The sequence below is a fragment of the Hemicordylus capensis genome, chromosome 5 (assembly GCF_027244095.1).
Source record: "Hemicordylus capensis ecotype Gifberg chromosome 5, rHemCap1.1.pri, whole genome shotgun sequence".
Taxonomy (NCBI): Eukaryota; Metazoa; Chordata; class Lepidosauria; order Squamata; family Cordylidae; genus Hemicordylus; species Hemicordylus capensis.
Genome location: NC_069661.1, coordinates 129,748,590 through 129,775,037, shown reverse-complemented (window position 1 = coordinate 129,775,037; position 26,448 = coordinate 129,748,590). Strand labels below are relative to the sequence as shown.

The following is a 26,448-nucleotide window of genomic DNA, read 5'->3' as shown; positions in this document are numbered from 1 at the left end:
TATTTTTAAGGCCAAACTAAATGTTACAATACATTAAACAGTAGCTTGTCCATATGTTTTTACTCCCCCCCCCTTAAATCCAGCATGGGGGCTGGATTGAGACTGCAGTGAGGGGAGAGGGGTTTTAACCCTTTCAGTTTACACTGCAGTCCCAAATAAAATCCCTTCCACCACTACCCCAAAACTTCAAAGGTAGCTTCATTTACAGGATAAATGGCAACTTGGGGGGATGGACAAATTTTTGGTGGCCCTACAATGTGGGACTGAAAGGGTTAAAAAGAACTTCATTGGGGGCCTTGATCAACCCTACACAAACACTCTTTAAATGAGAGGGGGGACTCTTTTGGCCAAGTGCTCAGCTTGGCTCTTAGTTTTCAACTTTTTATTCCTGGCTTCACACTATCCCCTTACTATTTCTTCATCCTGCAGCAGGGTCCAAAAGTTACATGTCATAACTGAGTTACATGTGAGACCTGGTTAGGGGAAGACAAGGATCCAACTTCTCCCACCAGGTTATTCTGTTGTGGAGCAGGCTAGGGGAAGTGTGTGTGTGTGTGTGTGTGTGTGTGTGTGTGTGTGTGTGTGTGTGTGTGTGTGTGTAAAACGCTATGTCCATAAGAATAGCATCTTGCTTACCAGGGCCCCTGTGAGACAGTTGACTTGTATTGAGTGTGTATTTCTGATTCTGGGGACTAGGGATAGATTGGAGATTATGTTGGTGTACCATCCACCCTGCTGCCCAACTGACTCCTTAACTGAGCTGAAGGAGCTGGTCTTGGAGTTGGTGTTGGAGTCTCCCAGACTTTTGGTGTTGTGGGACTTCAACATCCATTTTGGGGTGGCTTGTCTGGTGTGGCTCAGGAGTTCATAGCGGCCATGACAACTATGGGCCTATCCCAATTAGTTTCTGAACCAACTCATGTTGCTGGCCATGCACTTGGTTTGGTCTTTTGTTCGAATCGGGGGTGTTCTGTGGGTAGGGGATCGGTGGTTTCATGGATGGACCACTACCTGGTTAAGGTTGGGTTTACAGCCACAATCTTCCCCTGTAGGGGTGGTGGACCTATTAGGATGGTCCGCCCAAAAAGGCTGATGGACCCAGCAGGATTCGGAAAAGCCTTGGAGGGTTTTGATGTTGGTGCGGCCAGTGATTCTGTAGATTCCCTGGTGGGAACCTGGAATAGAGAACTCACTAGGTCAGTAGACATGATTGCTCCTAAGCGTCCCTTCTGAACTGCTTCAAAAATGGCTCTTTGGTATACTGAGGAGTTGCGGAGGCTGAAGTGGTTGGGTGGGTGACTAGAATGCAAGTGGAGGAGAACTCAGTGCAAATCTGAGAGGATGCAGCATGGGATCCATTTGAAGGCTTTTCTGGTAGCAGTGCGTGCAGCGAAAAGAGAGTTTGGTCTGTGTGCATTGTGTCTGCAGGTTCACATTCAGCAGAGCTATTTCGGGTTGTGAGGAGTTTAACTTCTGCTCCTTTTTAAAATCAGTCCCCGGAGTTGTTTTGCTGTGACGCTTTTAATGGGTTATTTGTGGACAAAATCTCCGGTATTTGGGCCAACTTGGACTCCACTTTTCCTGCAAGGTCTATGAAGGAGGTGATTCTCTAATTTACAGAATATTTACAGAAATCCGTAATTTGAGTTCAGTATTGGCCTTCAGGGGAGCCCTTAAAACCTATCTGTTTGGCTAGGGCTTTTAAACTGCTGTAAATGTTAGGCCTGGTTCTCTAGGGTTTTTAACTGTTTAAATGTTTTAACTGTTAATTGGTTTTATGCTGTTTTTATAGTTTTGATTTTAATTGTTTTGTTTTTATTTTGATATAAACTGCCCTGAGCCATTTTTGGAAGGGCGGTATATACTTCAAATAAATAAATTCCAAATGGATCACTCCAAAATCCATTGAGATTCAGTTTTGAACAGACACCAGTCCTGCTGCCTCTAGAAGTTCACAAATAGATAATCCAAGTGTTGGGCATATATATTTGCTCTTTAGCATGTGGTAACTCAGTGGGAAATGACTTGATTAGCAAGCCAGAGGTTGCCAGTTTGGATGCCCGCTGGTATGTTTCCATACATACCAGGTGTTCCGATATTTCCATGTATGTTTCCATACATACCAGGTGTTCCGATATAGGAACACCTATATCGGGCAGCAGTGATATAGGAAGATGCTAAAAGGCATCATCTCATACTACACGAGAGGAGGCCATGGTAACACACACACACACACACACACACACTCACACACAACGGTATTCTACCAGAGACAACCACACAGCTCTGTGGTCGCCAGGAGTCGACATCGACTCAGGCACACTTTACTTTAACTCAAAGCATACTGTCTCTGAACATGGAGGTTCCATTTAGCTATCAGGAGTTATAGCGCTTGACAAGCCTATGCTTCATGAATGTGTCTAATCATTTTTACAAGCTATTTTTACAAGTAGCTATTACCACTTTTTAGCCTACTTTCCAGTAGGCTTATGAGATACTTGGCATTCTGTGTGTGTGTGTCCCTGTCAACTTCACAATGCCTAGACCAATATGAACCAAATCAGGTACAGTTGTAGGGACACCTCAACGGCATAGTTTGTGATAATGTCATCCATACCAGTTCAAGATGGCAGACGTGTAAATGTTTGAGGCACAAGTGGGCTAACTTGTGAACCGCTTATCCAATTTGAACCAAATTTGCTACAGCTGTAGAGATACATAGGGAAGCCCTAGATGTGTGATGATGTCATCCACTCCAATTCAAAATGGCGGTCACATGAACATCTGGGGGTGCAAGAAGGCTAATTTGTGGACTGTCTAACCATTTTAAACCAAATTGGGTACAGTTGTAGCGAGTGACACACAGGGACACCTTAATGGTGTAGTTTGTAATGATGTCATCCACTCCAATCCAAAACTGCTGCAAGATGGCAGATGCATGGGCATTTGAGGCACAAGAGGTCTAACTTGTGGACTCCTGAGGCGCAAGAAATCTAACTTGTCCAATTGTAGTGACAATGAAAGGAAAGCAGGCTGATTAATTCTTACTAGAACAACTTGTTTTGTAATGACATAATAATTGTAATGTAATTGGGGATGGTGGTGTGTGAAATAACTGTTTCTTGCCCTTCCCATGATTGTATGGGCACTCAGCAGCACAGGTTGTTCTGGGGAATAGGAAACCTGCCCATGCCTCCCCTTCCCTGGCCGCACTTTGGAAAGGAGGGATGGAAAAGCTAATTGAATAATAATAATAATAACAACAACAACAACAACAACAACAACAGGCTGTACAAAGATATGGGAGGCATGCACAGTTCTATAATCTTTTATTATATTCATATAATTTTTATATCCTGCCTTTCCACTTTGCATAGAAATGCTCAATGTGCCTAAAATCAAGAAATAACTATAAGACAAGCCCTGCTGAATCAGGCCTGAGGTCTGTCTAGTTCAGCATCCTGTTTCACACAGTGCCTCTGGGAAGCCCACAGGCAAGAGCTGAGGACATGCCCTCTCTCCTACTGCTACTCCCCTGCAACTGGTAGCCTCAGAGGTATCTTGCCTCTGAGGCTGGAGGTGTCTCATAGCCTTCAGACTAGTAGCCGTTTATAGACCTGTCCTCCATGAATTTATCTAAACCCCTCTTAAAGCTGTCCAGTCTGTTGGCTGTGACCACATCTTGTTGATTATGCATTGTGTGAAAACGTACTTCTTTTCATCAGTCCTAAATTGATTGGCAATCAGTTTCATGGGATGACACCTGGTTCTAGTGTTATGCGAGAAGGATAAAAATTTCTCTCTATCTACTTCACACCATGCATGCCTTTATATATATACATATACTGATACGAGGATCATAGCAGTCTTGCAGCGCCAAGCCCAGCTCTTAGCCAAGGGCTAACCCAGCTGCTGGGATCATGTGTCAGCACAGCTGGCGCTGACACAGACGAGCACCTAGAGTGTGCTCAGCATGTGGTACACTATAGGATACCCAGAGGCCAGGATAACAAGTCTCCGCCTCTGTTGATCCATGCTGTGGGGAGCAACGTGGATAATTTTCTGTGCTGCTCCCATCAGCCTGGGTTGTGTGTACACGCAGCTTGCATGCCGCAGGAACAAAGAGCGGTCATCTGAGGGAAGGTAGATCAGTAGGTTGAACCCTGCCTTCCTGCCTGCATTCGTGCGGTCGTGTGAATAGCCCCATTAATATAATCATTTCAATGTGGTGTAGTTATGGTTAACATTATTTGGCTATAGCCCCATAAGAACTCCTTAAAAATGCAGCAACAAAGAACCCCCTCCAAAACTCATTAAAATCAATAAATAAAAACCATCAGATTAAACATCATTTCGGTATTAATTTAAACCAGCAGATTAAGCGCCCATTTCAGGGAACAAGGCTCTCTCCCATGGTGATACCAAACACACATACACAAGATGCTGGTGGGACATGGAGGAAAGCTTCTCCAGCAGATCTTAACACCTGGAGACATTCAAGCAGAAGTTCCATTTCCAGAGTCTGATGGTTTCTCCATAATGGCCATGCAATGGTATCTCTGCATATTCTGAGGAAAGAGTGGAAACAAGACTCTGTTGCAAGCAAGACTCTGCTGGGAATTCTTCTGTGTCCACGGGGAACTTGATAAAAGCCTTGGGATTCCGTATGTTTTTGACACTGTCCCTAGACACTCAAATAGCCCAACAATATATTTTGAGAGGAAGCACCTATGTGCTAAAACACACATATATCTGAAATAATGGAATAATGTAAGGACAAAATGTTAAAAGATAGCAAAGGAAATATCCCATTAGGCATGGTAGCTATTTGAAGAAGTTTGCCATCCAGCATAATGAAGATACAGTAACTGCAATATGTCGAAAGAAATTTCAGTGTAATGGCCTGTAGTACATAGGATACTACAGGTTGGATTATCCTTGTAATTTAGCAGATTGCTTTTTACTTTGGAACACGATAAAAAAATGGAAAGATGATGTCTGGAAAAATGTATGCTGAGGGATAGTTTTCACTTTAATTCCAATTACCCACCCTGTGAATTCCATCAGATTGTTGAAATGATCTTGGGAACTGAATGTAATTCACTCCTAGAGGCCAGCCAAATTAGAAGATATCTGTACCCTTACATACTTGTATTACAACTCAGTGTAAATAAATGGGAGAGGAGACTGGAATTCCATTATAAATCAAACTGAAGGAACAGATTTCAAAGATATGGCAGTTTTTTAAATACCTTTTTCTGGAAGAAATTCTATAGCTCTTTTCATATGATGAACTTCCACTGCAAGAACTTCCTAGCCTGTGAAGTCTGTTTTGCATTTGATCAAGATTATTAAAAATGGCTGCAAATGGAAAAATATGGCTGTTCATGAGATGGAACTGGTGGCAGATTTAGAATGTACTTGTGAAAAGTTAATAAATCTTTTTCAAAGCACCTTCATGTGAAGGTGGGGGGAGTTGACAAATAACATCCGTTATTTGCTGTTATTTTGAGCAGTAGATTCTCATTGGCTGGAATGACTACATTCCAGCTGTCAATTTTGAAACCACCTTATCAGTCAGTATTCAAGTTATTTAAGGAATGCTAGTTTGGGACCATTATCTTTCATTGCAGACACAAGATTTGCTACCTTCATATGTGATGCAGTATTTGCCATTAACCATTAGTTCTCTTAACCAATAAGATCTACTGTAAAACCTGGCAAATTTGAATTCACCCTTTCAGCAGTCCTTTTTTACCATATGTAAATATGGCAGACATTAGTTTGTTCCTTTGTAATCTCAAGACTAGACTATGTTGTTGATGACTGATAGATAGATAGATCTTTATTACAGTCAGAGGCCAGCCTTAGATACACCAATTCATTGGTACCCAACCTGGAGTCTCCAGATGTTGCTGAACTACAACTTCCATCATGTCCTGGCCACAGTAAATTATAGCTAGGGCTGATGGGAGTTGTAGTTCAGCAACATTTGAAAGCCCCCAGGTTGAAAACCACTGCACTAGATCAAACAGCATACAAACACTAGACTATAGTGTATTCCACGTAGGGTTGACCTGTATGAACTGAATGGAGGTTTTCTGCTGGTGCCAGAGGTGGCAGCACGTCTCTGCCACCAGGTAGGTTGCTATATTTATATTATATCAGGAATGCAGAATCTAGAACTGCTACCAGAACTCCTCCAGAGATGGGAGGAGAGCTGGTCTTGTGGTAGCAAGCATGACTTGTCCCCGTAGCTAAGTAGGGTCTGCCCTGGTTGCATCTGAATGGGAGACTTGATGTGTGAGCACTACAAGTTATTCACCTCAGGGGATGAAGCCGCTCTGGGAAGAGCAGAAGGTTTCAAGTTCCCTCCCTGGCTTCTCTAAGATAGGGCTGAGAGAGATTCCTGCCTGCAACCTTGGAGAAGCCGCTGCCAGTCTGTGAAGACAATAGTGAGCTAGATAGACCAACGGTCTGACGTAGTATATGGCAGCTTCCTATGTTCCTATGTTGAGATGCTGGCTGGACACCTCAAAAGGAGTGGGGAATTAGCTTGGCTAGAGGGAGCAGTTTGTCTTCAGTATCAATTTGAGCAAGTTTTGTCTTTTGGAAATGATGAGGCAGAAATGCAATATAACAGTTTTATTTAGGGTAAATGGGGGTACAGGAAGATAAGAGTGTAGTTAGGCAAGGCAATAAGTCTTATTATTTTAAACAAGAATATAAATGGCAGTAATTTAGCTTAAAGTCCTAATTGTAGATTGTCAAGCTTGGCAAAGATGCTTGACCGAAGCCTGGCTGAAGGCTTGCAGTGGAAAGTGCTTGAAAGTGGGGAGGAAGGGAAAGGGGGGCGAGGAGAGAGGCAAGAGCTTAATTTACCTATCCTTGGTCTGGTGGTATGTGCATTGCACTTGCAGGTCTCCTCATGGGAAATGGGCAGAAAGCTGGGGAAAGCACAGTGACAAGAAAAGGGCTACAACTCACCTGTATGAGAGTCCATAGGATAGTGATCCAAACAAATTCCAAAGCCATGCGATTTGGCTAGAGGTACTTATACCTCAAAATGTGCCCTCAGTTAGTTTACAAGCCATTCCACATATCCAGATCGTGGCAGATTCCATGAAAAACAAGACTGTGCTGCTACTTGAGCGTAATCTGGTTGAAAGAATCTTGCCCGACAAAGGCAAGAGGAAGCTATATAAATGCACTGGATGTGTGTAAATAAAGAATTGCTGGACTGCCCACCCAAGAACAGGATGCCTTTAGGTGACTAGATTAGATACTTCCAATTTTGATGCATTCCTCTCCCTGAGTCCTTGTTAATTCAAAGATGGGCTAGGAAATGCACCACTTCTCTGTGCAACTCTCAAGGAGGACTTTACTGTTATCTTTTTTGGAAGGAAGGATACTGTCCAGCTATGCATCTCTATCCCCTTCACCCAGCCTACCTGGGCATTCAAAGTTAGCCTGAGAGCAGGGACGGGGAGAGATTAAACGTCACTCTGTGTTTCCTCCATCCATGGATGTTTGCCCCTTGTGCTGGCCTCTCTCTGGAGGGCCCCAGCACTCACCACCAGCCTCCTCCTCATCCCAGGCTGGCTCCTTATCTGCCCCTTCACAGGCTGTGCACCTCCCACCCCCGATTATGTGGCCTATACCCCTCTTTATTATTCCCTTATCCCTGGAAGCTGTGCCCCTTGTTCCCATTCCTCCCTCATCCCCTTTGAGCCCCCTCCCTTTGGGAGGCACACTGGTGATGTCATTCTTGCTTGCCTTCCCCTGAGCCCTCCCCAGCCTCGGCTCCATGTTGCCATGAGGCGGGGAGGTCGGCTGGGTCTGGCTCTGGCCCATTGGCACACTGCCCTCCTCCTTCATCTGCCCGTCGCCCACCTCTGCAACTCCGGAATGCCCCCCAGCCTTGTCTTCAGAGGTAAGGATGGCCGGTGCAGCTAGATAGATACCTTCTTTGATTGCTTTACCTTTTGGATTAAGGTCTGCTAGCTTGGCTCAATGCCTTCTCTTTTGAAAGAGAGGGGTGGGGCCGTTCCACCCAGTCTCTGATATTCTGACCTTAGGGTGCTTTGCCCCATGCTTTGCTCATGCTGAGCAACCAGCTGTGAGTCTTGCCAAATATAGGCAGGTGAAAGGTTTATGGTCCCATGAATTGAAGCATCCAAAATGAAGACTGAGATCCCACAGTCCCATGGACATACAAGGATGCTTTTCTGCACTACCCTGAAACACAGCTTGTTTGGTAACACTTCCCACTGTCCTCTTCTCACAGTTCAAGCTGCTTATATTGGCTGACATCCTGACTAAGGCTGTGTGCGTGATCCAAACAGCAGCATGCATGCAGCACTAAACTCGGTGTTTCCGAAGCATGGGCACATTTGCACAAGAGCATGGCCATTTTCACTGCTCTTCCCTTGCTCCAGAAACATGGTTTACACAGGGAATGTAGGAAGGTGCCATATACTGAGTCAGACCATTGGTCTATCTAGCTCAGTATTGTCTACACAGACTGGCAGCAGCTTCTCCAAGGTTGCAGGCAGGAATCTCTTTAAGCCCTGTCTTGGAGAAGCCAGGGAGGGAACTGCTTGCTAGTTCCCAAGAGCATCTTTGACATCAAATATGCAAGTCAGTTATCATCAGCTGCTCTTCTCTTTTTCAGTTATATTATGTGTCAGTTTTAAATCTGAGAGAGATCAGTGTCTTCACCTACAATGCATCATTAGTTCACTGTTGAGTAGAAAATCTATCTTCTAGGTCCTCTTCCTATGATTTGAGAAAAAATGTGTTTTCTTTTGAAAACCTTGTTTATAAACAAGTGCAATTTGTACAACATAAAAATGTTTTGTGTCTGCATATTTAGATTTAAGATTTGGAGATATTTTTACTTCTTTCGCCTCTTTCTGTGCTTTAATGTGACTTAACAAAAAGAGTATCCTTGCTCTTGTTCCTTAGTATTTGGCTTGGCATTCAGTGCAAGGCCTCGGCTACAGACTAACTTGCCAGCAACTGACTGCGGAGGGCAAACTCAAAGATTTAATTTCAGAAAGTGTGTTTATATTTTCCCAGAAGGCACATTAATGATAGTCCTCCAAGCCCTACATTTTACCACCAACATATGTTAACAAACCGGTGTCTCAGTGTTTTTTAAATATGGTGGGTGACACCTTGAGCCTTTTTTAACTAGCCACTGGCACCTCCTCTCATCTTTTTCACTTCCCCATTGTTCTACGTCTTTCCCATTCTCCCAAACACTTCAAAACCCAAACCAATATGTTGGCATGTTCAAATGTGGGAATAGAACTTTTTGCAAAGAGTTTTGTAATTTTTCTGCAGCCATAGAGATTTGTATCAAACCTGAATGATCAAAGTATTGTCAGTATCAAATGCCGCAGATCACAGATTGGTCCACCTGATACATACAAACAAGGTCCTACAAGTTGGATTTTGTCATTTCACTCGTTCTCAGTGTGACCTCATAACCACCCTGCCAGTGCCAAGAGCGACAGTGCAGACGAGGTCATGAAGAGTTCCTGAGATCAGTTTCATGCTCATTCAGCTAGGCCTATTTTGTGGCTTTCATAGGATTAAAGAAACATTTATGTTGAGGTTCTAGGAGCATTTTCATACTGATGCTTACTCTTGCTCAAAAAGCAGTATAAACTCAGAAGATTAAGTAAGGGATTTGTGAGAAGTTGTAGTGTAAGATGAGTTGGTGCACCTGGCCCTCCTTGAACAAGGCCAAGCGAAGCAGTCCATTATGTATGTGTAGAGAAATGGGGTTTTTCATATCTAGAAGAGTGAAATTGACATCTGGAAATGTGGCCTAGGTGATTTAGAGTCTTTGGCTGATGATGATGATGATAACGATGACGATTGATTATTTCATTTTATACCACTTCAACCAAAATGTTCTCAAAGTGATTTACATATAAAAAGAATAAGAAGATAGTGCTCTACCACCCAAGGGCTAGGGGTGTGCACGAACCACGGTTTGAGCACATTTTGGGAGTGGGGCCCGGGAGGTTTAAGAAAGAGGAGAACAGGTCCTTACCTGCTCTCTGCCACCCCATGCAACTTCCTGCTGAGGCAACACGCATCTCAAGAAGCCCTGTGTGGCGTCAGCATGCACATGGCATCCACGCATGTGCTGATGCCACATGGGGCTTCTTGGACTGCACACTGCCCCAGCAGGGAGCTGCATGGGGAGGCAGAGAATAGGTAAGGACCTGTTCTCCTCTTTCTTAAACCGCCCAGGCCCCACTCCCAAAATGTGCTCAAACTGTACATCACTACAAACCTACATCAGCCACTGGAAAGAAGTTGTGCTGGGTTGATTAGGGACAGTTGCTCTCTCCTTGCTGTTTGTGCAGCTGTCAAAGGTTGTCAGGATCTTTCCCTGCCAATGGACCCACTCATGAGCAAGAGCCTCATCCTGATGCTTGACAGGTTAGGCCAGTGTGCTCTTTATTGTGCTGCAGTTTGTATGTCCAACAAGTGTGCAAATAATAGCATAGAATCAGGGATGGGTTTCCATTTATCTAAAGATCAGTTCTGGAAGAGCACATTTTTGCAGGCACATGAATGCCGTTGAGGTTCAGCTTGTTTTCAATAAAATATGTTATAAGAATTGTATGTGGCTGCAGTGCAATAGTGTCCTTGTTCCATTAGCAACTTTATTTTTGTAATTTGCTGGTTGTTGCTTGCTGTCCCTACCCCTCTCCATTCTTAAACTAGCTATGCATTTCATTTTCTAGGTTTGAAAAATGGAAAATAAAGATAAATGGGGAAATTGTTCAGTAGTATTTGCCTTTAGGATATTTCTCTTCAATATTTCTTGCATGAAGTTATGTTTCCAATGAACTCAGACAACCATTGCCTTTCCTCGGTAACTCTCTGGTGTCTCATGTATTTCCTCCGGAGCATCTGTAGCGGTCAGAGGCAGGATACTATGCATTCACTCCAATATCTGACTTGAGAACAGGTACACTTCTGTTCATCAGTTGAGTGGGTATGTTCATATGGTGTTGAATGAGACAAACCACTTCCAGCCAGGGAAGTCACTTCCAGCCAGAGACAGCAGCAACATGCCCTTTCTCCACTGAGTTTCTTGAGATTTAGCTTAAAGTTTTTTCCTGGAATCCAGAAACTAATCCTTTACATTTTGATACAGAAAGCAAGCACCTACCTTTTTAAAACCAAATTAGATGTGACTATATCCATTTACACAATTCCTACATGTGATATCAAATGAGTAGAGGTCTAAAGAAGGTAGTCACTGTTCCCTTGTCACATTCAGATAATTCATCTGGAACTTTTATTTTGATGGCATGTTTATGCATGCTCACTCTCCCACATTTTGTCACATTTAATTCTTAGGTTTATCTGTAAAAGGGTTTGTGGGTAGATGGTCTGCCTTTGGGCAGGAAGTTGGGTTAGCATTCCTTCTGGTTTTCAAATTGTATACTGGGGAATCCTGAGATTTCTTGGGAAACTATTAGGGGTTGTCCAGCATGAGAGAGCCAGCATGGTGTAGTGGTTAGAGTGCTGGACTAGGACTGGGGAGACCCGAGTTCAAATCCCCATTCAGCCATGAGACTTGCTGGGCCAGTCACTTCTCTCTCAGCCTAACCTACTTCACAAGGTTGTTGTAAAAGAGAAACAAAAGTATGTAGTACACTGCTCTGGGCTCCTTGGAGGAAGAGCAGGATATAAATGTAATAATAATAATAATAATAATAATAATAATAATAATAATTAGAAAAAGCAGTCATGGTGGGCAAGCTTTGCTGAAGGACAGCTTACCCACAACTACTGATCTTCCTTGCAATGCACTCTCACAGAGTTGTGTTATGAGGTGCACATTCAGGGTGATGAGTGAGGCCCACCAGCCTCACATGGATTGAATATGCACTCCAGAACAGGACTCCGAATCCTCTGTAGCATGTAGAGTTTGTTCAGAGACCAACTGATGTGGAAAGGGTTCCCTGAAGGTAGAATATTTGAAAGATACTGCTTTAGCTGTATAATTCCAAAAGGAAAATACATTGTTTAGCTATAGTCTACAGTCTGCATCATACAGCCAGCCCACTCCGTCCTTACTCTCCAGCTAAGTCAGAAATCTCCTTTAACCACACAGAAGGAAGAAGGGGAATAGTCAGGAGAGGAAATAAGAGCACTTCAACTCTTGTTTGGATGGACTGTTTCCAGTAGAAATCTTTTCAAAACTCTGTGAAAAGGTTGTCTCAACAGAGCAACTCACAGCAGACAGCAGGAAAACCTTATCTTAACTACACAAGAGGGTTGAGACTGTGTTTCTACAGGGAACCTCAAAACCTCTAACAATTACTTTCCCAGAATCCTTTGATAAAGGAATCAGGGTGGAATGAATCGATTTAGCCAGTGCTAAAACTGTTCATCATTTAGCTAAAAAGCTGTAGGCTCTCTCTGAGGACATCATGGGCAGATTGAAGGTTCCCCCCCATAGATGCTCAAGTGACCATGTTTTCGGTTTTCACCCACTGCAGTTATTCCTATGGAGAGCAAAGGTGGTCTCCAGGATTCTTGCAAATAAGTATGTTGAAATGGCCCTGCAGAAGACTTTTGAGGTGTCAGCAGCTTCATTACATGCATCAGTAACCAACTCAGTATCTGTTAGAGCGACTTGCATATGGGTGGAAGTTTCACAGCCTATCAAAAAATCTAAAATTTGGCTTAAAGAAAAGCTCCTTGTTAGCTTCCCTCATGGCAGACTCTTCCTTGGGCACAATTCAGCTCAACTCCAGAGCTGTTCTGCAAATTCAGAGCCAGAAGGTATGTGTGGCTACATCATTGAGACGTGGATTCAAGTTCCCAAGTGCAACTTGTAGGCACTTCTCTGGCACAAAAGTCTTCAGTGAGCCTCTGGAAAGAATGCTGGTAAGGCTCTTCCAAATGTCAAGAAGGAGTAGAAGAAAGCCAAAACTCAACAGTCCTTTTGGATTCTCAAACAACCTCATGGGTCTCAGAATTCCAAATTGCCAGCTAAAGGATATACACAAACCTCCAGAACTTCCTTGTATCCTTAAGATATTTTAGAAGCCCATCAGTGTGTCCCAAATAGCTGCTGCACAAGAGATTTCATTATGATTTTTGTACAGCTACAAGCATTACCAATACAAAGCACTGCTGTTTGGGCTCATGCCAGCTTCCAGGTGTTTACTAAGGTATACAAGGATTTGTTGGTGTACCTGAGCTCAAAGGAAATCTTCCTGTTAAAGCTAACAAGGAGGCACTTCACATGAGTGTGGAGAGAGTGGACTTGACCCACTCTCCCCGCACATGAGCAGGTAGTTCGCCCTGGGCGGCTGGATCGGCCACCCACACGATTACCGGCTCTGTCATTAAGCCAGTTGGTGGGAGCAGGGGCCCCTGGCCCCCTGAAGTCTCAGAATTCTGGGGAGCCCCCTGATACTGGGAGGCTTGTTGTAGCCTCCCCGTTAGGAGTCTACTCATGAGTCGCCACACCATGGTGACACACGACCAAAAAAACAGGGTTAGCGGAGCATTTATGCGGGCTGGTTGCTGGGAGCCACATGGCTCCCATTGCAGCCCACGAGTAGCAGAAACCAGGCTGGGCTCCCTTAGCCCGGTTACTGCTGCTTGTGAGAACAGCCTTCTTATGTCTAAAGTTTCCCAACAAGTGGGCCTGATTACTCTGGCACAACTTTTGAAAATGACTGTTTCATACTCAGTGTTTCATACTCCCTGAGCCATTTTTGGAAGGGCGGCCTAGAAATCCAATCCAATAAATGAATGAATGAATGATTCCTCTGATTTCCACAAGGATCAACTAGAAGTGCATTGAGCCACCCCCACCGTGCCCACACACTTCTGCTGCTCTTTTCACCAGCAGCAAAAATGGGAGGGCAATTTCAGCAGAAATCTGAAAGGGCAGGGAAAGTTCACCAGAAGCAGCAGTAGTGGTGTTCTCAGTGTTGTATATTGTTAAAGAGTGAGAAGACCACTGCCACTTCTGGTGAGCTCCCCATACCCCCTCAGATTTTACTCAGCTTTCATTGGTCCCTACAAAAGCTGTGAGGGGGTTGAAGAGAATCCTCCAACCCCAACAATAACACCAGAATTCCAGTGAATTGCTGGGGTAGAATGTTTTGCCCCAGCCCAAGAGTCAGCTAGACCATCTTTCTGCCCTCTTCGGAAGATGTACAGGTCATTCACACAATCAAAAACTGTGCTCCACCCTGGTTTTGGAGCAGTCTGTGCTCCCAGTTTTTGGTTATGTGGAAGGAAGGTAGGAGGATAACCTGGTAGCTTTTCCTCCTACCTTGCTTCCACACAATCACTTCTGCCCAGATTTTCCTCCTACCTTGCTTCCACTCAACTGAAATTTGGGAGCATTCACAGCACCGAAATCTGGGTAGAACACAGTTTTTGATTGTGTGAATGACCTCATTGTGAACCAAGTCAACCAGCTCATTTCCAGTTAGCACCAAGTTGCCTTGAGCTAATGGCTGAATAGGAACAAATTTAATTGGGGATGGAGGGAAGCTTTTAACTCCAGGGTCATGATGGTTGAGAAGGGAAGCAGTCAGGCAAGTAAAATGAGGCTGCTTCACATCTTCTCTCACCACTTCCTGGATAGGCAATATTTACTAGGTAATGACAACCAACGTCTAGAGATTCCTGTCAATGGAAGAAAGGGGAAAGTACAAGGGGGGAGGGAGTGATGCTGAGGGAGCAATACTGGGTGAGAACTAAAACCCACTTTTTAACCGCACCATTCTGTGGTATAGACACATTTTTGTTTAATGGGGGAGGGGAGCAGAAAACAAAACAACCAGTTCCAGTATATTCAGTCCTGTTCATAGGCTTACAAAAATTACTTTGCTTTACCACAACTTGTTTTCTAACTAGATCAATCTTGCACTCTTAATCTCTCCTTCACTAGAACTTGTCAGTTTCAAAGTCCAGCCAAGAGACAAAGTTCAGTCGGCAAGTACTCAGCAAGTCTCCATGGCCTCAATCTAAAATAAAATAAAAAGTCTCTCTTCCTATTTTTTGGCCATTCAAAAATAGAAATCTTGTCATTCTTCAATTCCTTGGATAGCCAATTATCTGCTGATGACTGCCTCTAAGTTATTTGGTTTCCACAACATCTACTGGCACTTAAGGTTTCAATTACCCTTTTCTTCCCCCAGAATCAAGATCCCAGTCTTTTAAAAATTCTTATTTTCCTTCACAATCTAATAACACTGCAAAAATTATTCAGTTCTTGACTCAAAACTAAAATGATTCTTTCTTTAAGGACTTAAAAGGAGTACACTTCAGTGCCTATTATTATTTAATGATTATGTTTATTTTATTTAATAATTATGTTTATATAATAAGTTTTTTCAGCTTTAACTGATTACATTTTTAGGGGGGGAATGAACGAAAAAGGTTTTATAAGTGGTTTATACAGCAAAATGATTCCCTTTCCCAAAAGAGCTCACAATAATAATTTAAAAAATTATAAAATCCACTAGTGATGTACCATTGAACTATAGCCACTGATGAGAAACTGTGCTAGGCCGAGTAGCAGCAGTTGCTCCTCACATACTAAATATAAGAGAGTCACCATTTTAAAAAGTTGCCCCTTGGCCCAGTTAGCAAGGGACAATATTTAAATTGTTGTTAGCCACCCAGAGACATAAGTTTGGGCAGGGTATAAATTTAAATTTAAACTTATTTATTTATTTATTTAGCAAGCAAGCAAGTACTCCATGGGCATAAAAAGCAATTAGCCTTACTCATCACATCAGAATTGTTCTCTCCCCACTGATCAGAAAGTGTACTTATGTGTCTATGCATATGTGGCCACCAATCCTATCTACTCCTTTATTCAAGAAAAACAATTCCCTTTAATAGATATTCTACTGCCACTTAGAAGATGGCTTTCCAAGCCATTTCTGTGACTTACTAATTTTATAATTCCTGTGACTTACTAATTTTAATAACTTCAGAGGAGTTTCATATGCTGCTTAATTTAATTTGAGTGCTAATATGGCAAATTCACATATTATGCATTGGAATCCTTGAGGCATGGATCTATTTGTAAGAGTTCTTTAGAACTGTCTTCCTATCTTTTGGAAGTTTTGGGGTGAACAGGGAAAAAAAGTCTATAGAATGATGTCACTTTAAACAAACAGATGTATAACTGTCCTGTGATTTTAAGAAGTATTTTCAGCTTTAACTGATTATGTTTTCACGGGGGGGAATGAAGAGAGTATCAAGTCACTGACGAAGAACTGTTGGTTTTCAAAGCATGATGATAGTTCAGTTTGAGTTCTATACCTAGAGATATGTAAAACCCCGATGAGAAAGTTCACTTGCCTTATAGAACTTGTTGGGCTGCCCTTGACAATTTTCAGATGTTTCTACTTAAGAGGAAACTTGAGCTTCAAATTCAACTTTATTGATATTTCAATGCCAGCATTACTTAAAAAGTGTCTTTCTCTTTCTGAGTATTTTTTTTTCCTGTGCTGTGTATAAGATTCATCTGAGATTCTACTGTATTTAGATTGTGAATCCTCTAGGAAGACAGAGCCTTGTTTTCTCACTTGAAAAATACAGAAGAACCTCATTATACGTGGATTTTATATCTGCCATTTCGCATATTCACGGGTGTCTAATTGACACACAGCTTTATTATCCACAGATACAAAAGGGTTAAAACCCATGTATCCACAGTTCCTAGAGGGCCAGAAATGACCATGGAAGTCATTTCCAGCTGCCATTTTATCTGTGGGAGCCATTTTGTGCCTCAGTTCAGGGGGAAATATTATTATTATTATTGATGATGATGATGATGATGATGATAATGATTTCATTTTGGGGGAAATCTGCAATTTTGGGGGACTATTTGGGATACATTGCTGGGCACCAGGAGACCTGCGGAGCATGTTAAGATACTTTATTTGGCCCATTTTTGTGGTTTTGGGGTCTGTGTGTTTTTGAGTCTGGGAACCTAGCCCCCGTGCTCCCATAGACTCAATGACTCATTATCTGCGGTTTCGTTATCCACGGTAATATGCAGGAAAGGAAACCCCACAGATAATGAGGTCCACTTGTACCATGCACATGGTTAGCACTCTGTGAAAAATAATAGCAATTGTTAAACCTAAGAATAATAGGCTTACACAATAATTCTGCCTTGCACAGTATTTCACGACACTGTACAGTTGCTTTCCCACCCCACCTCATACATGCCAAGTCCCAGGCCAGCAAGCCTCAGCCATAGATGGAACTCCCTTACCAAATTCTGTGTGCTCCTCTCAGCAAAGTCGCTGTGTGCAGAAGAATCAGCTTCAGTATCATATCTGCAAGCACAAGCCCTTGGCAACCTGATCTCAGGCTGAGTGTAATTGCACAGGCAGCTGTTCAAGAGAAACATTGGGGAAAAAAACCCTAAGCTGAACACATTCAACGCATAGGCTTGGATCCAAAGGTGCCCTTCCACTAACAGAAAAGCCCAGTTCAGACATTATGCTATATGAATGTACAGATGTCTTTACACTTGTACATGTGTTTTTGTGAGTGACTATACCTGTGTTAAAACTAACACAGGTATAGTCATTCACACAAACACATGTACAAGTGTAAAGACATCTGTACATTCAAGTGAACCTGGATACAGGCCCTTCAAATGCAAGAGATAGGAAGTATACTTCTGTACCTGTGTTCAACATAGCATGTGAATTACCATACCTGTGTACAGATCTGTGCCAGTGTACATTGTACACTAGTTGTACAAGTATTGAACATCGATTGAACCTCTAGAAGTTGGTGGCATCTCAGCTCCAGGCTGTCTTAGAGGAAGCAGATTATCTGGACCCATTTCAAATCAACTTTCAGGTAGGCTATGGGGTTGAGACAGCCTTGATTGGCCTGTTGGATTATCTCGAATTAGGAATTTTCAGGAGTGTGACTTTGTTGATCCTTTTGGATCTCCCGGCAGCTTTCGATACCATCAGCCATGGTATCCTTCTGGGGCACCTGAAAGGGTTGGGAATGGGAGACACGGCTTTGCAGTGATTCCGTTCCTACCTCTCTGGTAGGTTCCACATGGTGTTGCTTGGAGACTGCTGCTCTTCAAAACAAGATCTCTGGTATGGCGTTCCGCAAGGCTCCATACTGTCTCCAATGCTTTACATGAAACCACTGGGAGAGATCATCGGGGATTTGGTGCAGGGTGTTATCAGTATGCTGATGACACCCCAACCTATTTCTCCATGTCAACTTCATCAGGAAATGGCCTAACTTCCCTAAATGCCTGCCTGGAGACGGTAATGGGCTGAATGAGGGAGAACAAACTGAGGCTGAACCCAAGCAAGACGGAGGTACTCATCATGGGAGGTCGAGATTTAGGAAGTGCTTTAGATCTGCCTGTTCTGGATGGGGTTGCGCTCCCCTGGAAAGAGCAGGTATGTCATCCGGGAGTACTTCTGGACCCAAACCTCTTCCTGATTTCTCAGCTTGAGGCAGTGGCCAGGAGTGCTTTTTATCAGCTTGGGCTGATTCATCAGCTGTGTCCATTTCTGAAGATAAATGAACTTAAAACAGTGGTGCATATGCTGATAACATCCAGACTTGACTACTGCAATGCACTCTACATTGGCCTGCCTTTGTACACAGTTCGGAAACGGCAGTTAGTACAGAATGCAGCAGCCAGGCTGGTCTCTGAGGTTGCCAAAAGAGATCATATTCAGGGGCATATCTAGGGTGGGGCAGGCAGGGCATGTGCCCCGGGCGCCACTTGAAGGGGGGCACCATTCTTTTAAAAAAATGGCTACCGAAAACAAAATGGCCACCATGCATGCTCAAATGGCCTCTGTGAGGCCCTAGGCCATGCCAGGCCTTGCAGAGGCCATTTGAGCACGCACAGTGACCATTTTGTTTTCAGTGGCCATTTTTTAAAAATTATTTTGAAAAACGGCCACCGCACATACTCAAATGGTCCCTGAGAGGCCAGCAAGGGGAGGGGGAACAGTTGCACACCCCCTACACATGGCCTTTAGGAAGCCCCCCTGAAGGGGCTGCAGGTAATTTTTTTTAATATAATATGTCACTGTACGCATATTTAGTTTGGCACTAAGTACAGAGAATCAGGGCTTGTGAATACTGAGCTGAAGCTTATGAGCTAGGATTATATTCATTTGCTCTTACTTTGCTTCTTGTGATAAGTGAGTTAAATGTGATGTCTTAATAATATGGCTATTAATGGTGAGTTTGTCTTTGAATCAGTGTGAAATCCTTAGTATTAAGGCCCACTGGGAGTTCCTTGCTCTCTTTCTCTCATTTTAACTGTCTTTCTGAAATACTGGAATGTATTCCAAGTAGTGACACAGTTTACTCTGCATATCCTTTAATTATTTTCAGAGTATCTGGGAAAAGTCAAATTCTCCATTTATTTTTAAAATGTATGTAATAGCTATGCTACAATGCATAGTAGAGAATTAGACAGGCACTTCTGTGTAGTTTTCCAAGTACACCTCCACATAGTATTTGGGTATTTCATGAGCTGCAGCATACTGAAATTTGTAGTTTCCCAGCATTTTTTGGTCTGGCTACGTCCACTGCTAAATAGTTTTTGAAATATTAAAAGATTAACGAGCTTGACTTGTATTTTTGAGTTGATATTATGGTAAAGCTGTCTGAAAGATGGGTGTCAGATGTTTGGACAGGGGGCTCAATTTCAGTGCTTGCCCTAGGCGCTATTTTCCCTAGATACGCCTCTGATCATATTACACCCATTTTAGAAGAACTACACTGCCCATAAGTTTCCAGGTGAAATACAAAGGGCCGGTCATTCTCTGTAATAAAAGCCTTGAGCGTGATCCCGTGTCCTTTTCCGGCCCGTGTCTTTCTCGGCCGTTCTGGGCATGCGCGGAGCGCATGCCCAGAATGGCCGAGAAAGATACGGCCACCCAGACACGGGTGGCCATGTTGAGAACATGTTGCCTACAGAGAGGGCAAAAGCAGCAGCAGGGGGACCAGGAGGACAGAGGCGGCAGCGGGGGAGCCGGGAGGGCTGAGGCAGTAGCGGGGGAACTCGGAGGGCAGATGCGGCAGCGGGGGAGAAAAAAAGCCGGGAAGAAAAGAGAAGGGGGGGGAAACGGGCCCGCGGGGGGACTGGGAGGGCAGAGACGGCAACAGCGGGAATACTAAACTGCAGCGGCAGGGAGATGAGAGCGGGGAGAAGAGACCGGCCCATCCGCCGCGGCGGAAACATAATGGCGCCCATGTTGACTCTCGGCGCGGCGGTGGCAGGAAGGACTGGTGCCACTGGCGGCGGCCGCGGCGGCGAGAAGACTGGCCCTGCTGGCGGCGGCCGCAGCGGCAAGAAGACTGGCCCCGCTGGCGGCGGCCGCAGCGCGGGGACTGAGTGTGCTGGCGGCGGCGGCCGCAACAGGGGACTGGGCCCGCTGGTGGCCCAAGAAGAGGATTGGCCTTCAGAGCAAGAGCAGCACCCCCCCCCCACTAGAGCCCGTTATTAAAACGGGCTTAAAAATACTTGTTACCTATAAAGCCCTAAACAGCTTGGGTCTGAGGTATTTAAGAGAGTGCCTTCTTCTTCCATCAACCCTACCATTTTAATTATGTTAATGTTTTAATAGTTTTATATTTTGAACCGCTCAGGGATTTTTTTTGGTATGGGGTGGTATATAAATGTGTGTGTGTGTGTGTGTGTGTGTGTGTGTGTGTGTGTGCGCGCGCGCGCCTGCCTAAAGTCTTTTCCATTCATGGAAGGGCACTTTCTGACTGAGCAGAAGAGCATTACCTGAAAAAAATGAGCCCAAATCCAAGGAAGTTCTTCCACGTTTCTTCCAAACGCTTTGTACATCTTCTTTTCAAAACCACTTTATAAAGTTCATATGTTTTACCCTGTATCTTCCTCATTCATCATGTTTCTCATGATGTTACACAATCCTCTGATACGTTGTGGCACTGTACTTCAAGAACTCTTCTGCTACTGCTTACACAAAAATTCATCAGCATTAATAATGTACTAAACACTATATTGTAATGTATTATACTGTTGTTAATACATCATGTGTTAACAAAATATTATCAGCATTAATATTTCTCGTTGCACTCATTGTCCTTTGGATCCAAACCAATATATGTGCATGCATGTCACGTCTAATCTAATTTTACCGGTGCTCATTTATTAAGATCACGAAATAAACTTTAGAGCACTAAAATTGCCTAAAAGAGTGCTAATAAGAATTGCCTTGCTTTTACCTCTTATACATTGGAGAAGTTGACAGACATTGCTAAGATCTAATAACTATGAAAAACTCAGTTATATTTCATTAAATGTGATGATAAACTATTTCAATTTTTTTCCATTTTTACTTCAATTTTTTACTGTATTTAATTTTTTTAACCTGAAATATGTTTTGTGTGCTATATTTTGGAGAAGAAGTAGAAAGGTATGTTTTGGAGAAGTATGAACCTAACAAACAAGCCAGCTAAGCTATGGTATTTTAATGGAACTTTTGGAGTTCTCAAATGTTATGAATCAACTTTTTACATCTTGAACATGACAAATAAATTAAACTAACAAAATGAACCCAAAACATACAGGCAGTTCCCCTAGAAACTCTTAAAATTGAGGCATTTGACCTAAAGAGAGTAAAAATCTCAGCTTTTTCTTTTTCTTTTTAGAATTCAGAGCAAAAAAAAAGTGATGGAGCAATGCATATTTATTCCAAATAATTTCTTTTAAAAACGTATCTTGCTGTCCTTGGTAAGAAAATTAACATCTGTATTATAAAATCCTATGGTTAACCCATATCATCTTCTAGATCAAACAGCTAGAAATGATCAGAAGCCACTGCTTGCTTTAGTCGTGCCTAAGAATACGTTCAGATGGAAAAAATCAGCTCTTAAGCTTTATTTTACTCTTTCATGTCTGAAATGGAAATGAAATGAACAGTATGCAATGCTATCTAATATGTATCATGTATTGAATTTCTACATAGTCACATCCAATGCATTCTAAGGTAAAGCTGTCACTTACTGAACGATTACATACTGTTCTCTTAATACAGATAACTTTTCTAAATACATTTTTCTTCTGTCTTGACAGCTTGATCAAGTCATCCGTCAACGCAGCCTGTCCAGTTTGGAACTGTTCCTCTCCTGTGCACAGAAACAACTGAGCTCTTTGTTGCAGGAAGAACCTACAACTACAGAGGCAGAGCAAAAGAAAATGCCCCTCTAAGTGGACATTATTTATGAAGCTCCTAATCTGAATTCTGCAGGGAATCTCTCTGACACATTAGGGATTAGGTTTTTGATTCAGGAGCAGTCTGATGGCTTCAATTGTTCGGAACAGTTATTGTTCGATAATTAGTTATTGGTTTTTGTAAGCCACTTAAAATCTAGTCAAATGATGTATTCCAGGATAATGAGATTTACAGTGACAAACTTGGCCACAAAGGGCTAAAGTGGATGTGATGTTAAACACTTCATTGTCTAGTTAGGGGCTTATTTTTACTGTAAAGTAGCAGCTGTATAGAGGGAATGGAACCAGATCCAGATCAGAACCATGACACAAAGATATGGGGGTGTTTAAACCTTTAACAACACACCATTTTAATGTCAACCCTACCCCCACGCAACACCCCCCCCCGATGCTGCTATGGTCCCCCAAAAGTATTATTTGCTACAGAGGGATTTTCAGAGTTGACCACCACAGAGGTAAAGGATTAAACACCCCTACCTCAATACAATAATCCAGCCCCCTCAAAACTGCTATTTTACAATAAAAATAAGCCTCTCTAGACAATGTTGCATTAAATGTTGCATCTAGTTTGGTCCACAGTTTGAGTATAGCTGAATAATGCAGTAATTGGTAGGACTATAGTCATTCTCTCTTTATCAGCAACAGAAAGTGGGGGGATATTTCAGCAAGAATCCTCCCCCATAAAATGGTTTGGAATTAGCAAAAGCAGTGGTGATCTTGGGGTTTTTTATTTAATTAAGTGGGGAAAAAGCTCTCCAGAATAGCAGGCAGCAAAAGCTCTACTTGTCTCTCCACCAGCACCATTTTCTTTCCCAAAATACACTGGGGAAAGATGTGGTATGTGATGGCATGTCTTTTCCTGGTGCATTCCAGAAGGCAAATGATGCCAGCAGGGAGATAAGTAACTCCTCTGCCCTTGCAGTCCTTTGCCCCAGAAAGCTTTTTTATACTGAAGAAAGCAAGAAGCATCACTCTCAGTAAGTTCCCCATATCCTTGAAATTCCCTGAAGCTTTCATCAGGCCCTCTCCCAAAGGTGCAGGGGTTCTGACACACATTCTGGCAAATTGCTATGGTCAAGTATTTCAGACCCAGCCCTAGCAATTGGCAGTTCTCAACTGAATAAAGAATATTAAATTTCCTGAAGGGAAGCTCAGAGGCCTGTTCGTTTAGGGTACTAAATTTATTTAGCATCATGCTGGATGCATGTAAAGCAAACCCATTTGGCTTCTAACAAATTATGGGAAAATTAATCTGTATTTCTGGAAAAAACAAGGTTTAAAACTTTATTCAATATTAAGGTCAACTAAATTGTAGGAGCTGTTTTCCGATGTATGTTTGAGTCTTCAAAGACATTGGTCAGAATCTAAAGGGCTGATTTAGGCCTGCCAGTGTTTTGGAACACTATAGTCTTGAAGAAAATCTCCTTGGTTACAAAAGCAGTTTGCCATTCCATTTCTTTGTGAAACCTAAGCCCACAAACCTCCTTGGGTGCACAGAAATCATTGTGCCGTTGTTTGCATCCTGGCTACTATGATTCAGAAGCATATTAAGTGTATGGGAGGAGATGCTGAAAGTTTGTTGAAACCAATGAACTATCTAGCACAGGAGTGAGCAAACCTGGCCGTCTCGCTGTTGTTGAACAACAGCTCCCATCATCCCTAGCCAGATTGTGGTTTGGGATTATGGGAGTTGTAGTTCAACAACTGGATGGCCAGGTTTGCCCACCCCGATCTGGCAGATTGAATGGACAATCAAAAACACATATCTAAAGGGCTCCAAGTCCTCAAAACAGCTTTGTTAGCAAAAGCCACGGGGTTGATTAAATGAGAAGGTCTTGAGATTTTTTAAGCTTTTTCATAGGTGTAATGAATGTTATGAGAAATCATCGCTGAGTTAATGTTAACATGATTATAAACATTCAGTTCTATATAATTAATACTGACATTGAAATAGCTGTCTTAAATACTTTAATTTTCATACAAAATATACTTGCATTTAGCAATAAATACACTCTGAAACAATACAGTGTTAATGATTTATGTGATGACGTTTTTATCAGCCTAAACAATTTTTGTGTGCTTGTTATATTGGAACTTATTTTTTGTCAAGTATTCATCTGATTTGGTTTTTTGGGTTTGTATGTTTTTTTACATGCTCTTCCTCCAAGGAGCCCAGAGCGGTGTACTACATAGTTAAGTTCCTCCTCACAACAACCCTGTGAAGTAGGTTAGGCTGAGAGAGAAGTGACTGGCCCAGAGTCACCCAGCTAGTATCATGGCTGAATGGGGATTTGAACTCGGGTCTCCCGGTCCTAGTCCAGCACTCTAACCACTATACCACGCTGGCTCTGCTCAAAATGGGCATATTTTATTTTTGCTTTTCTTTCACAGCAAGGTGCAGTTCATTGTAATAGGCCAGAAGGCACTCATTAGCCTCCAGATTGACTTTTCCCATCTGGCTAAGAGGCAGAGTCAACAGCTACCTTGAGTGTGAGGTTCCCCCTTCATTATTCAGATCTATTCTGACTAGTGCTCAGAAAGCAGGGTTCTAGCTGAGATCTAGAAAAATCTTCCTTCCTTCTTTTCTTTTTGTTGGGCATTTTTCGTTTGTCCATTCTTTTCATTTGTTCTTTTCCTTCTCCATCCTCTGAATATGTTGTAGATAGGACAAGACACTCCACAGCTGAGAAGATGAGAGATGAAAAAAGATGACTTCCCGTTCACACAGCCCAACCTATCAGCACTCCCATTGACTGGCACTACCTCGTCCTAAGGGACTAGCATGGAAGGGGATTGTAGCAGAGGTGGGATGCAAACCCCATTTTAAGATAGGCCCAGCTGAAAGGTGGCGAGGCCCAATACCAATTGGGACCAGATACTTCAAGCAGTGGGAGCTGGCAATACAAGCTCCCCCACACCTGTCCAAGAATTGCACCATCTCTAGTTATTAGGGCTGTGCAAAGCAGCAATGATTCAGTTTGGGGGGCTCTCTGGGCATTTCAGAGGGCCGCTGACTCAGTTCAGTGCTTCAGGATAGTTTCTGCTTCACTTTGGCCCCTTTTAAAGTGGTTGCTTTGATTTGATGCCAGAGTTTTGTCCCCTCCCTCCTCCTTGCCTCTCCTCTGACTGCTATCAGGCATGGGGTGGTGGGGAGACAGGCTGGCCTCACTTTTCTATCTATCTATCTATCTATCTATCTATCTATCTATCTATCTATCTATCTATCTATCTATCACATTTATAGACCGCACCATCCAAAGGCTCTGTGTGGTGCACAAATGCTTTTCCTGCCAGCATGGTGAGGGAGCAGCAGCAATGCAGCCTGACTTTGAAAAAGATGTTCCTGGTAGGCTGCTGCTTTCCCAGAAGTCCAGGGAGAGGCACAAGTTTCTTGGGATTTGTTGTTACTGCAAACTCTGCTGCAGTGGCTTGTTTCTGTTGGAAGTGAAGGACTCTGCGCTGCCTCATGCCTCAATGACAGAGGGGTACAGACTAGTGAGTCAGAGGGCTAGAGAGGTCAAGACATTGGTCATTCCTCCTCTCTACTGCTCTGACACTATCCCTTTGATATGTAGATTGCTACTCTTAGGGACTTCCTGCCTGCCTGCCTTCCTCTCTTCCTCCTCCTTCTCCCTATCACACATGCTCGCCTCTCTCTGCACCATATGTGTACAGAGATGCAGACAGCATCTGTCTGCATCCAGCTAGCTAGCTAGATTAGAGATACTATCTCTCCACTTTCCTATCTAGAATGGAGTTCTCCAATAAAGACTCCTCATATTGATTTGAAACTATGAACTGGCTCCAAGTTTCTTTTGGCTCTTAGCAGACATGCATGCCTGGTCAGACTCCACTGTGTATTGCTTCTGTGCACTCTGCTGTAATAGAAGGGTATCTCTTACCAGAGAGAATTCCCAACAGTTTAGAGGATAAAATGAAAGCAGTGGGACAAGAAGTATCAAAGAGGCAAACTCCACTTGAACTATAATGTAATCAATTGCCCACACTTGAAATGCAATGTTGAACAGTTTTGAAACCAGGCTTCTGGGGGAAAGCAGATGGTGGGCATTACTTTTGAATTAGTCATTCTTTAAAGATGTTTTTCTAAACAAGGGTGTAGCCACCACTGAGCAGTAGAGCTCAAA

General features: G+C 43.0%; 1 protein-coding gene across 5 annotated transcripts in view; it reads left to right on the top strand.

The window, feature by feature from the left end:
• Window positions 1-24,325, top strand: part of CCDC91 (coiled-coil domain containing 91) — a 193,662-nt gene extending 169,337 nt beyond the window's left edge. For all 5 annotated transcript variants that reach the window (XM_053255620.1, XM_053255617.1, XM_053255622.1 and 2 more), the window contains one exon: window positions 22,145-24,325. In XM_053255620.1, coding sequence (XP_053111595.1) covers window positions 22,145-22,279 — 135 coding nt within the window. In that variant the 3' untranslated portion in view covers window positions 22,280-24,325. The remainder of the gene's footprint in view (window positions 1-22,144) is intronic.
• Window positions 24,326-26,448: the final 2,123 nt, after the last annotated feature.